Genomic DNA, 14,291 nt, shown 5'->3' with positions numbered 1-14,291 from the left:
AAAAATGTTACTGGGAGGCTTTGCATTCCTGTGCGCTTCACATCGGCCCATGTAACTGATGAGATGAGTCATAGTTTTCTTTTTGCGTTTTCTGACACGGAAACACTACGAATTCTAGCTATATTGGACCTATCTCTGTTGAGCCTTGTAGTTCAACAGCATGTGAACACTCAAGGGAAGCTGTTTTGTGTGGACGTCAATAATTATGTAGTATTAAAGAACATTTTTCTTTTATTATTTTGTAGGGGGGCGTAATGGTTATGGTGCTAAACTTTGCAATATATTCAGTACAAAATTCACAGTGGAAACTGCTTGCAAGGAATACAAACACAGCTTTAAACAGGTATGTGCCTAGGTACTGTATTTGTTTTATTTGAGTGACTATATATTTGAGCCTATTGTACCTTGTTTGTGCAGGACTTAACTTTATAATGATACGTCTGCAGCACACAAATAGCTAAGTTATAATCTGCTGAATACTGAGTGAGCCTGTTCCCACTACAATAAGTGCTCCATGCAAACATAAGTTTTGAGCGATTTTATGTGATGTTTTATTTCATTGTGGTTTTTTTATTTATTTTTTATTTTACCACTGCTTTTAATTGTTTACTGCTTTTGCGCACAATGGGGACTTTTCTCATTTCAGGTAAAGACATCATTGTGTTTGAGTATTAATAATCCATTCCTTTTTAAGTAGAAAAAACTTGTTGTGCACTAGTAAGCCTGTTGTGTTGACCACCTATATAAAGGCTCACATAAAAAAAAAAAAAAATACGTCTCCCATTTATTATTATAGAAATGGAAGCCTTATAGCTCAGGGTAATGGTAAACTCAGAGTCAGTTTACATTTATTTGTTTCAGCCGCCCAAGGCATTGTTGCGAGCCAACTGTATCTATTCAATTGTTGCTGCCGACCAGCGTAATAGCATGAGTTCTACACAGCCTCCTGAGGTGACGGGAGAAATCGCTGAGAAGTCCTGTTTTTGAGTTCTAACCAGAACTTTAGACGGTTTGGGCCAATGTATAGGCTATACCTGATCAATTTTACAAAAAATATACATTTTCACAGTCTCTAAATTCTGCGGTGGGGGGATGAGTGGAGGACCAGTCAGAAGCCACAGTCTATTCATTGTGACTTGCGATTTCTGCTTTCACCAGGAGAGGCAAAGTATGAAGAGTACCCACACAGTTTTAAGTGTTTGTACAGGCATGGCCAAAAGTTTTGAGAATAACAACACAAAAATACAAATTTTCACAAAGTCTGCTGCCTCAGTTTTTATGATGGCAATTTGAGTATACTTCAGAATGTCATGAAGAGTGATCAAAGGAATTGCAATTAATTGCAAAGTCCCTCTTTGCCATTACAATGAACTTAATCCCAAAACTAAAGTTTCCACTGCATTTCAGCCCTGCCACAAAAAGACCAGCTGACATGTCAGTGATTCTCTCGTTAACACAGGTGAGAATGTTGAAGAGGGCAAAGGTGGAGATCACTCTGTCATGCTGATTAAGTTAGAATAACAGACTGGAAGCTTTATAAGGAGGGTGGTGCTTGAAATCATTGTTCTTCCTCTGTTAACCATGGTAACATGCGAGGAAACGCATGCAGTCGTCATTGCTTTGAACAAAAAGGGCTTCACAGGCAAGGATATTGCTGCTATTGAGATTGCACCAAAATCAACCATTTATCAGATCATCAAGAACTTCAAGGAGAGAGGTTCAATAGTTGTGAAGGAGGTTTCAGGGCGCCCAAGAACATCCAGCAAGTGCCAGGACTGTCTCCTAAAGTTGATTCAGCTGCGAGAATGCGACACCACCAGTGCAGCGTTTGCTCAGGAATGGCAGCAGGCATGTTAGAGTGCATCTGCGCGCACAGTGAGGCGAAGACTTTTGGAGATGGCCTGGTGTCAAGAAGGGCAGACAAGAAGCCCCTTCTCTCCAGGAAAAACATCAGGGACAGACTGATATTCTGCAAAAGGTTCAGGGATTGGACTGCTGAGGACTGGGGGTAAAGTAATTTCTCTGATGAATCCCCTTTCAGATTGTTTGAGGCATCTGGCAAAATGCTTGTCCGGAGAAGGAAAGATGAGCACTACCATCAATTCTGTGTCATGCCAACAGTAAAGCATCCTGAGACCATTCATGTGTGGGGTTGCTTCTCAGCCAAGGGAGTGGGCTCACTCACAACTTTGACTAAGAACACAGCCATGAATAAAGAATGGTACCAAAACATCCTCCAAGAGCAACTTCTTTCAACCATCCAAGAACAGTTTGGTGACCAACAATGCCTTTTCCCACCTTGCCATAAGGCAAAAGTGATGATAAAGTAGCTCAGGGAACAAAACATCAAAATTTTGGGTCCATGACCAGGAAACTCCCCAGACCTTTAATCCCATTGAGAACTTGTAGTAAATCCTCAAGAGGCGGGTGGACAAACAAAAACCTGCAAATTCTGACAGTCAAAGCATTGATTAGGCAAGAATGGGTGGCCATGGCCATCAGTCAGTATGTGGACCAGAAGTTCATTGACGGCATGCCAGGGCGAATTACAGAGGTCTTGAAAAAGAAGGGTCAAAACTGCAAGTATTGACTCTGCATAAACTTAATGTAATTGTCAATAAAAGCCTTTGACACTTATGAAATGCTTGTAATTTTACTTCAGTATACCATAGTAACATCTGACAAAAAGGTCTTAACACTGAAGCATCAAACTTTGTGAAAACAAATACTGACATTTTCAAAACTTAGCCATGGCTGTATTATAAATGTGCTAATTAAATTCCAATGAATTCTGCAATTGTTCATGCAGTTCACATGCACTGCAAATGTCTTTCCTTTGTCAGAACAGAATTTTAATATGCAAAGCAGTCTCATTTTTCGGTTGAGTGATCTGATTAAAACAGATTACATTGCTGAAAATTTGTTATGTTTGTAGATAGCTTGTTTATTGAAGTTTATTTGCAGGAATGCAGCGTTGTGTTTAGATCTTATAAATGTTGTTGGCCAGTTCAGCTGTTATATACAAAATTCATTTTGATCAGTTTCAAACTCAAGAACTGCTTTCAAAATTCTTATGAATGTAATTAAAAACTATCCAACTTAACTTTTTTTACTTTTTTTGTTTTGTTTACCAACCAGACATGGATGAACAATATGCTTAAAACCACTGAACCGAAGATCAAGCATTTTGATGGGGATGATTACACATGTATTACATTCCAGCCAGATCTATCCAAATTTAAAATGGATAAACTAGATAAGGACACTGTTGCCCTCTTAACAAGGCGAGCTTATGACATTGCAGGGTCCTGCAAAGGCGTTCGAGTTCTTCTCAATGGAAAGAAGCTGCCTGTAAGTGTCTAATACAATTTCAAGTTGTATGGATGTTAAATTCTAGGCCAGTGTCTATTAATTCTCTTTTTGTAGGTAAATGGATTCCGTAGCTACGTAGATCTTTACGTAAAGGAGAAACTGGATGAAACCGGTGTTGCATTGAAAGTAATACATGAAGTTGTGAATGATCGGTGGGACGTGTGTCTCACACTGAGTGAAAAAGGCTTCCAACAGATCAGCTTTGTAAATAGTATAGCTACCACAAAGGTACGTACATGCTTGAGATAGTCCATCTGGTTTGGCTAGTTACACCTTAGAAATGATCCTATTTGAAGCCTAAAGTACAATCTGAGTGTTAAGTATACTGCTAGAAACAAAGGACAATTCTAGAGTGACTGTGTAACCCCTTGGTGAAAAAAGCAGTATAACTGTACACTGTGCTTTTTCTTGTATGGGTGTGGCTCAAAAGATTGATATTGAATAGGTCAACATGCATTAGGTCGACAGGGTCAAAAGGTTGACTTGGAAAAGTATGACCGGTACAAAAAGTCGATGTGGAAATGGCCCACACAATTTCATTTTTTTTTTATTTGGGTGTCCTTTTATATGTTTAACCATATGTAAGCCAACTAAGTGGAAACGTATACCATGGTGGACTCGCTTTGCTCTTAATGCTTCAGGTAAGGTTAGTGCAGCGGTATATTCCCAATTGTAGTCTACTTGGATGGTAAATGATGAGGGGAAAAAATTGTCGCCCTTTTGTACCTGTTGAAATTTCATCTGTCTATATTGTGCCTGTCGACATAATGCATGTTGACTTATTGACTGTCGGTCTATCATGCGGGACTCCTTTGTGTAACTTCGGGGACTATATACACACAAACTGTACAGACACACACAACTGCTGGTTTGTTTAATGACCAGGATACATCACATGTTGGTCTTGTCTAATAGTTGGCCCTTGCCTACATTTTTCATATTGAATGTTGTCCAGTCAAATTATTGCTCCCCCTGCCAGAAACTACCTTGCTGACTTCTTGGGCCTTTCTGTAGTCTTAAAGCTTTATGTTTTAATATTTCTCTCTCTTTCTCTCTCTCCTGATGTCTTTCAACTATCAATCCTTATTCATGTAGTTATTACTACTACTCTGAATACAAAATTCTGACCCAAACTTTCTTAAATTACTGTCTTATCCCTAATACCTTGCCAAGCCATGCGGCTTGAGACAATTGCCTACACTTGCCTCTCACAACTTACTGGACTCCAGTATGGCTTTCTTTCCCAACAATCAACCGAGACTGTAGTGACTAAGTGGCTCAATGATTTCATCATCGCTAAAGGCCCCCATCCACTAGTCAGATTTGGGCAGTTTTCTTCAGATTTCGATGCATCTGAACGTCATATCTGAAGAAAAGTGTCACATTGGATGGCTCTTCAGATCCAATGCTCACTCCCGTGTCAGATATATCTGAACTACAGATCTCTGAGGCTGCCCCAACTATTTATCTGAATCTGAAGAAAACTGGTGCACATCGGATTGTTTTTTTAACTTCAGATGTATCTGATCAGATTCATCTGAAGCGTCACTTGACTGGCATCTCCCTGACCACTCCCACCCACCAAGAGGGGGAACAGCGGCAGCAGAAGCATCAGATCAATCACATGTAGCATGTGTGCATCAGATATATCTGATGCGATCTGGCACATGATATATTGCATCAGATATATCTGAAGTGAATGTAATGAAAATTAAAGCCAGGGTCTGATCCGATTCCCGGGACGCTCCCGGGAGAGTTCAAGAGAAATCTGATGCTATCTGAAGTTCAGACAAGTCTAACAGGGCAAGATTATTTACTTCATCACAAGTGGAAAGAATTTACTTTCCGTTATATACCCCCAGGCAAAGGGCCCTATTACCGTCATCATGCTCCTCGTAGAGGTTAGCAGACACCTGGATTGAACGAATCATAAGTTGTGGATAAATCTTAGATCTCGTTAAGAGCAAATTAAGTAGAGCTTTTACGGAGATCTGTTCTTTGTCCATAAACCAGATGCATACTTTTGACCTTTTCTGAATCTGAAATCCCTAATATTCAGTTGTGGTTGGACAGGTTCAAGATAGAGTAATTGTGTTTCGTTGTTAAGACAATCAGTTCATGCACTTTAAAAATGCGCACTTAAATGCACCAAGGGACATCATTGCTTGCTCAGATTTGACATTCCTCTCTACAGGAACATTAGGCTTGTAGATGAGCGGCTGTTTTTCTTTAACATTTAGGTTCTAGGAACAATGGTTTCTTCTTAGGCAGTAAAATTTGCACTGTACCATTTCATCTTTCCAATCGAGCCATCTTCAAAATGTTGCTGAGAATAATGACGACCTCAATGGGGTCCACCATTCTTGATCAGCGACTGGATGATTGTTACAACAGATGCTGATTAGAGAACTGGTTACTCATCTGTGACCGTTACAGGATCTTTTCACTGTAGAGGAGTCAAATGTGTTGAAACTTAGATCAGTTTTCAGCACTTTAGTTGTTTGATTCCAGTTCTTTGCGAGGAAAGGCCATTAAGCTCTTACCATATAATTCCAAAGCGGTTGTTTAACCAAATCATCAGGGTACATACACCAACCATGGTAGATACCAGCGTAACCATGATGTGTGGTGCTGCACAGTAAAGCCATCGTAGTAGATGAGTAGTTTGCCTTGCAGATCTCCTAAGCAAACAAACCCTTCTCCTTGGGGAACGGTCCATCCAACAGGAAGTGTTCAAGTGGTTTAACAGCCAGTTTGTAACATGATGTAATCTCTGTTGAACCGCAACAAGGAAAGGTTCGGCTCTAGGACAAAGGTTTTAAAGGCATTCCTGGTAAATGGAATAGCCACTTGGGTGCTTATAAAGGTAAAGAGAGAGGAGGGGTTTTAGTAATTCTGGTACCATCGAACTTGCTTTAAAGGTTATTGTACACAGATAATCTAAGCATGGCAAAGGGCTCATTTTTGTACCTGCCTCCGAGATCACATTTGTTAGGTTAGGGGACCTTTTCATTTCCAGAGTTTAACATCTACTGGCTTTAAAAGTGCAGTATGTCTGTTGAAACCATGATCCAGGGAGCTAAGATTTTGTCTGAACGTTTGGCTCAGACCATGCTCTGGGCAAGGAAGATTGTTTTGGTCAAGTGTTTGGAAGATCTACAGCTACTGGTGTGAAGCGAGGAGGATTCATACCTCTTTTGATTGGACTTTGTTCTGCATTCTGAATAGGGGTTTAATACTTAATTACTTGAAGTTTCAGGTCTTGGCCTTCGCAGTTTTCTTTCAGAGAAAACGGTTTCTATTATCTGAAGCACAGACCTTCATTTGGGAAGTGATATAAATGCAGCCCCCATGCATCTCTTGCCTATATCTCCGTGGTATCTCAACCTGATTTCTTTCTTACAGCACCCTTCTTTTGAACCATTGGAGTGAGAAGTCCGTTACACACTTGGAAAAACTCTTGTTTTTTTTTTTCTTTTTCATTTTCTATTTCCATAGCTGCTTGAGTTTCACAAACCTTCTTTTTAGCCCAAAGTGGACTACAAGTTGCATTTAAAACTGTTCTTAAGCATAGGGTAATTCTCCAGTGGTATAGGGCTTGCTGAACTTTGCAAGGGCATTGAGGACTGCACAGGGTGTGTGATCTGTTGATCCTTTAAGATGTCCAGAGAAGAAGTTGGTCACAGTCTAATAGACCACGATCATGCAGATTGCTTCTGTCGTTTATGATGCTTACATTGGGAAGATGATCCTGAACGGACTACAGTGAACACTACCAGATTTGGCAGTGCCTCTGGGTATGGCATAGTATGGGACCTCGGCCGAGCAACTGTTTGGCAGCCACCTGCTCTTCACTACACAGCTTTACTAAATTTTACAGATTCAAAATTTTTTACATCTTAATTCTGAATGTACCTTTGTGATGTCCCCAGTGTGTTAAGTCCTTCCCTTTGAGTCCAGTTACTTGATGCCCCCCTTTTCTGTTCTTGGTTTTTGTTCCTTGTTGTCTCACTTTCTCCTGGTTGGATGATTGTTCTTGTTTTTTTTTCTTGGAGAATGATGTTCTCTCCTCTCTATCTTGCTTTCTTGGTCTGTCTGTCCTGGTTCTGTTCTTGGGAATTTGTTGGAGAGAGAAAGGAGTCAAACTTTTGGAGATAATTTTAGAAGTGCCCAAGCTCTGTCATCACATCTAAATACCCTTGTTTTACCAGTGTCTCCCATTGGACTCAAAGTGAGCTAATGCATGTAAAAACATCTTTCCCTTTCAGTACTTAAAATCATTGATGCTTCTGTCTGCACTGTGCCTATAAAAAACATAAATTACAGATGAAGAATTTTTATTTTATTTTTTGCAGGGTGGTAGACATGTAGATTATGTAGTGGATCAAATAGTCTCTAAACTTATTGACGTTGTGAAGAAGAAGAATAAGGCTGGAGTTTCTGTGAAGCCCTTCCAGGTACATTGTAACATTTCATGCATTAAACGGCTATGAGCATTGGCAGTAATTTGTTACCATGCAAAATGATCATGATGTTCTCTCAACTTGTTTTGTTTGTATGATATCTGTCAGTAATAAAAACAGTAATGTTATTGCCACAGCTGCTCCTACATAGCACCAAAAATAATTGTTTCTTCTATGGGAAATTATCTCTCTCAAGCCTGCATTAGTAATTTTACTAAGTAGATGTATTGGAATGCCTTGTGTAATTTCTATTGCCGTACATAATTTTATTGATAAAGGTTTATTTCCGTTTGGCTCCGCAAACATTGTAGCACCTCCCTATATTTTTTTTTAATGAACCGTAATCAGATAATTGAGACCCCCTCAGTTAATACTAACAATGTGTTTACTGTCCAGATACTAAGTGACCTTTTGACTTCTAAAAATTGAAAACTTTTTAAACTTGCCATGCAGAAATACTAACTTGTGCTTTGGCTTTTAACAGGTTAAGAATCATGTATGGGTTTTTGTCAATTGTTTGATTGAGAATCCCACCTTTGACTCTCAGACAAAAGAGAACATGACCCTTCAGGCGAAGAGTTTTGGCTCCAAGTGCCCACTTTCAGAGAAGTTTTCAAAAGCGGTAAGTGTTGGTATGTCTTGCATCAGGAATATTTGTTACTGAGTCGTCATCACATAGCGATTATTTGGGTTTGTCATTTTCTTTGCCTCTCCTTTAAACATGGGTTTAAAAACATATATAACAAATATTCTGCAATAATTTTCTACATGTAAATGTTACTCTGAATTGTTCCAGTTTTTGCTCTGGATCAGAGTTACTTGCATAAATATGTATTTGTATTGTTTCTTCATTTGTGCTTAGGCATCAAATTGTGGCATAGTGGAAAGTATTCTGAACTGGGTGAAATTTAAGGCCCAGACACAGCTAAACAAGAAGTGTTCATCTGTGAAGCACAGCAAAATTAAAGGCATTCCCAAACTGGATGACGCAAATGATGCTGGTAAGTCTTATTGTGATCCATATCAGCAGATCTTAAATGTAACATGCAAGTTGATCTATATAAAAGCAATACTAGTCGGTCACAAACATATGTGCATGAAAGTTACTGCTGCTTGGCGAAACCGAGACGCTTGTCATTGTGATTACATATTTCTGTCTAGCATGTACAACATTACTGTTTATCAGCGGAAGTGCCTTGGGATGCTGACCGCAATGTGATTGGCTAAGGTTGCAGAATGGAAGTTTGTAATGCATCAGATCAATATCCCTCCTCCCCATGATCTCCTTATAAGCAGCTGAGTTTTAAAATATATGTTGGATCAGGGTTTTAATAGTTACATAGAGGAGAAAGTTGTGGTCATAAATACTCTCTAACGTGCGAACAAGTAAAAAAAGATGCACATTATCATAATGCCAAGCTTTAACTCTCCAGTCCACTCTCTTGGCTATATGGAACATACAGTGAAGAGTTATATCTATTGTAGAAATCTATAGGATATGTTGAAGGCACATAACAGGCTCAGACTTTGATTTGTTTCATTGTGGTTAGTGATATCTTTTCCTTTGTAGGTGGCAAGCATTCTCTGGACTGCACTCTTATCCTGACAGAAGGAGACTCCGCCAAGTCCCTGGCTGTTTCCGGCTTGGGTGTCATAGGACGAGATCGGTATGGAGTGTTCCCTCTCAGGGGGAAAATCCTCAATGTACGGGAAGCCTCGCACAAACAGGTACTTACTCAGGTGTCCACGCCCATCAAACACTTTTCATTCTCTCTAAGCATGTAATGTGAAGGAACTAGAGATATTAAACTTCTCTATCATCCATAAGCGATACGGAGAACACTGAATTTCGATGGGGGTATAGATGGGGTCCAAAGGAGCCAGTGTGCTGGCTCCTCCCCTCTATGCCCTCCCTTACAGCTCAGTTTAGAAAAATGTGCCCTCAGGAGAGGATGCACACTCTGGAGAGAGTTTTTCTTCAGTTTAATTTCTGTATGTTATTTTCAGGTAAGCTGTTGAGCAACAGCTTACCTGCACCGAGGGACACTGAGGGAAGGGGGACCGACACCGGCCTCCTGGAGGTGCTGAGTCGGATCCCACTGACAGGACAAACAGTCCTGCGGGTTCGTGCACCACAGGCTTTGCCGCAGCACACCCCAGTACAGAGCCTGAAGGTCGTCAGAGTGGTGAGTGTTAACCCAGTTCATTGTGCGGCGCGATTGTGGGCGGACATACAGACTCCCCTTGGGGTGATCTCATAGCCCCCCTGCGCAGACTGGCCAGTGATAGTGGAATTGGGGTACTAGTACTTTAATTTCTCTGACGTCCTAGTGGATGCTGGGAACTCTGTAAGGACCATGGGGAATAGCGGGCTCCGCAGGAGACTGGGCACTCTAAGAAAGAATTAGGACTACTGGTGTGCACTGGCTCCTCCCTCTATGCTCCTCCTCCAGACCTCAGTTAGAATCTGTGCCCGGCTCGAGCTGGTTGCACACTAGGGGCTCTCCTGAGCTTCTAGAAAAGAAAGTATATTTTAGGTTTTTTATTTTCAGTGAGATCTGCTGGCAACAGACTCACTGCTACGAGGGACTTAGGGGAGAGAAGCGAACCTACCTGCTTGCAGCTAGCTTGGGCTTCTAGGCTACTGGACACCATTAGCTCCAGAGGGATCGAACACAGGCCCAGCCTCGGTCGTCCGGTCCCGGAGCCGCGCCGCCGTCCCCCGTGCAGAGCCAGAAGCAAGAAGAACGTCCTGGAAATCGGCGGCTGAAGACTCCGGTCTTCATTAAGGTAGCGCACAGCACTGCAGCTGTGCGCCATTGCTCCCCATGCACACCACACACTCCGGTCACTGATGGGTGCAGGGCGCTGGGGGGGGGGGCCCTGGGCTGCAATTAGAGTACCTTAAATTGGCTAAAAAACACATAATATAGTCAGCAAGACTATATATGTGTAAAATCCCCTGCCAAAATATCCATAAAAAAGCGGGAGAAGTCCGCCGAGAAAGGGGCGGGGCTATCTTCCTCAGCACACCGGCGCCATTTTCTCTTCACGCTCCGCTGGAAGGCAGCTCCCCAGGCTCTCCCCTGCAGTTTCCAGGCTTCAAGGGTAAAAAAGAGAGGGGGGGCACTAAATTTAGGCGCAAAACTGTGTATAAAAGCTGCTATAGGGTAAAATCACTCATTATAGTGTACATCCCTGTGATATATAGCGCTGTGATGTGTGCTGGCATACTCTCTCTCTGTCTCCCCAAAGGACTTGGTGGGGTCCTGTCCTCAGTCAGAGCATTCCCTGTGTGTGTGCGGTGTGTCGGTACGGCTGTGTCGACATGTTTGATGAGGAGGCTTATGTGGAGGCGGAGCAGATGCCGATAAATGTGATGTCACCCCCTGCGGGGTCGACACCTGAGTGGATGGATATGTGGAAGGAAGTACGCGACAGTGTCAACTCCTTACATAAAAGGTTTGATGACATAGCAGATGTGGGACAGCCGGCTTCTCAGCCCGTGCCTGCCCAGGCGTCTCAAAAGCCATCAGGGGCTCAAAAACGCCCGCTACTTCAGATGGCAGACACAGATGTCGACACGGATACTGACTCCAGTGTCGACGACGACGAGACTAGTGTACATTCCAACAGAGCTACCCGTTGCATGATTACGGCAATGAAAAATGTATTGCACATTTCTGACATTCACCCTGGTACCACAAAAAAGGGTATTATGTTTGGGGAGAAAAAGCAACCAGTGGTTTTTCCCCCTTCAGATGAGTTAAATGAAGTGTGTGAAGAAGTGTGGGCTTCTCCTGATAAAAAATTAGTGATTTCTAAAAAATTACTGATGGCGTACCCTTTCCCGCCAGAGGACAGGCTACGTTGGGAGACATCCCCTAGGGTGGATAAAGCGCTCACACGCTTGTCAAAAAAGGTGGCACTACCGTCTCAGGATACGGCCGCCTTAAAGGAGCCTGCGGATAGAAAGCAGGAGGCTATCCTGAAGTCTGTATATACACACTCAGGTACTATACTGAGACCTGCTATTGCTTCAGCATGGATGTGCAGTGCTGCAGCTGCGTGGTCGGATTCCCTGTCTGATAACATTGATACCCTTGACAGGGACACTATATTGCTAACTATAGAGCACATTAAAGACGTAGTCTTATACATGAGAGATGCACAGAGGGATATTTGCCGGCTGGCATCTAGAATAAATGCAATGTCCATTTCTGCCAGGAGAGTATTATGGACTCTGCAGTGGACAGGTGATGCTGATTCTAAAAGGCACATGAAGGTTCTGCCTTACAAGGGTGAGGAATTGTTTGGGGATGGTCTCTCGGACCTCGTTTCCACAGCGACAGCTGGGAAGTCGACATTTTTACCCCAGGTTCCCTCACAGCCAAAGAAAGCACCGTATTATCAGGTACAGTCCTTTCGGCCCCAGAAAGGCAAGCGGGTTAAAGGCGCGTCCTTTCTGCCCAGAGGCAGGGGTAGAGGAAAAAAGCTGCACCATACAGCCAGTTCCCAAGAACAGAAATCCTCCCCTGCTTCCACTAAATCCACCGCATGACGCTGGGGCTCCACTGGTGGAGCCAGGTACGGTGGGGGCCCGTCTCCGGAACTTCAGCGACCGGTGGGTTCGCTCACAGGTGGATCCCTGGGTTCTACAAGTGGTATCTCAGGGATGCAAGCTGGAATTCGAGACGTCTCCCCCTCGCCGTTTCCTCAAATCGGCCTTGCCAGCTACTTCTCCGGACAGGGAGGTAGTGCTGGCGGCAATTCACAAGCTGTACCTCCAGCAGGTGATAATAAAAGTTCCCCTCCTTCAACAAGGACGGGGTTACTATTCCACAATGTTTGTGGTACCGAAACCGGACGGTTCGGTGAGACCCATTTTAAATTTAAAATCCTTGAACACTTATATAAGAAGGTTCAAGTTCAAAATGGAATCGCTCAGGGCGGTTATTGCAAGCCTGGAAGAAGGGGATTACATGGTATCACTGGACATCAAGGATGCTTACCTGCATGTCCCCATTTACCCACCTCACCAGGAGTACCTCAGATTTGTGGTACAGGACTGTCATTACCAATTCCAGACGTTGCCGTTTGGTCTGTCCACGGCACCGAGGGTATTTACCAAGGTAATGGCCGAAATGATGATACTCCTTCGAAGAAAGGGAGTCATAGTTATCCCGTACTTGGACGATCTCCTTATAAAGGCGAGGTCCAGGGAGCAGTTGTTGGTCGGGGTAGCACTATCTCAGGAAGTGCTACAACAGCACGGCTGGATTCTGAATATTCCAAAGTCGCAGCTGGTTCCTACGACACGTCTGCTGTTCCTGGGTATGATTCTGGACACAGAACAGAAGAAGGTGTTTCTCCCGGAGGAGAAGGCCAAGGAGTTGTCATCTCTGGTCAGAGACCTCCTAAAACCAAAACAGGTGTCGGTGCATCACTGCACGCGAGTCCTGGGAAAGATGGTAGCTTCTTACGAAGTAATTCCATTCGGCAGGTTCCATGCAAGGATCTTTCAGTGGGATCTGCTAGACAAGTGGTCCGGATCGCATCTTCAGATGCATCGGCTGATCACCCTGTCCCCGAGGGCCAGGGTGTCTCTGCTGTGGTGGCTACAGAGTGCTCATCTTCTCGAGGGCCGCAGATTCGGCATACAGGACTGGGTCCTGTTGACCACGGATGCAAGCCTCCGAGGTTGGGGGGCAGTCACACAGGGAAGAAACTTCCAAGGACAATGGTCGAGTCAGGAAACTTCCCTACACATAAATATCCTGGAACTAAGAGCCATTTACAATGCCCTAAGTCAGGCAAGACCCCTGCTTCAAAACCAGCCGGTGCTGATTCAGTCAGACAACATCACGGCGGTCGCCCATGTAAACCGTCAGGGCGGCACAAGAAGCAGGATGGCGATGGCAGAAGGCACAAGGATTCTCCGATGGGCGGAAAATCACGTGTTAGCACTGTCAGCAGTGTTCATTCCGGGAGTGGACAACTGGGAAGCAGACTTCCTCAGCAGGCACGACCTCCACCCGGGAGAGTGGGGACTTCATCCAGAAGTCTTCCAAATGATTGTAAACCGTTGGGAAAAGCCACAGGTGGACATGATGGCGTCCCGCCTAAACAAAAAGCTAAACAGATATTGCGCCAGGTCAAGGGACCCTCAGGCGATAGCTGTGGACGCTCTAGTGACACCGTGGGTGTACCAGTCGGTGTATGTGTTCCCTCCTCTTCCTCTCATACCAAAGGTGCTGAGGATAATAAGAAAAAGAGGAGTAAGAACTATACTCATTGTTCCGGATTGGCCAAGAAGGACTTGGTACCCGGAACTTCAAGAAATGATCTCAGAGGACCCTTGGCCTCTACCTCTCAGACTGGACCTGCTTCAGCAGGGGCCCTGTCTGTTCCAAGACTTACCGCGGCTGCGTTTGACGGCATGGCGGTTGAGCGCCG

General features: G+C 43.6%; 1 protein-coding gene across 1 annotated transcript in view; it reads left to right on the top strand.

The window, feature by feature from the left end:
• Nucleotides 1-14,291, top strand: part of TOP2B (DNA topoisomerase II beta) — a 222,270-nt gene that overhangs the window by 88,170 nt on the left and 119,809 nt on the right. The window contains exons 6-12 of the mRNA XM_063922226.1: nt 246-343; nt 3,139-3,351; nt 3,427-3,600; nt 7,728-7,829; nt 8,320-8,457; nt 8,698-8,836; nt 9,406-9,563. Coding sequence (XP_063778296.1) covers nt 246-343; nt 3,139-3,351; nt 3,427-3,600; nt 7,728-7,829; nt 8,320-8,457; nt 8,698-8,836; nt 9,406-9,563 — 1,022 coding nt within the window. The remainder of the gene's footprint in view (nt 1-245; nt 344-3,138; nt 3,352-3,426; nt 3,601-7,727; nt 7,830-8,319; nt 8,458-8,697; nt 8,837-9,405; nt 9,564-14,291) is intronic.

Source organism: Pseudophryne corroboree, chromosome 5, assembly GCF_028390025.1.
Source record: "Pseudophryne corroboree isolate aPseCor3 chromosome 5, aPseCor3.hap2, whole genome shotgun sequence".
In the NCBI taxonomy this organism is placed as follows: Eukaryota; Metazoa; Chordata; class Amphibia; order Anura; family Myobatrachidae; genus Pseudophryne; species Pseudophryne corroboree.
Note: the sequence above shows the minus strand (reverse complement) of the source record. Positions and strands in the feature narration are given on the sequence as shown.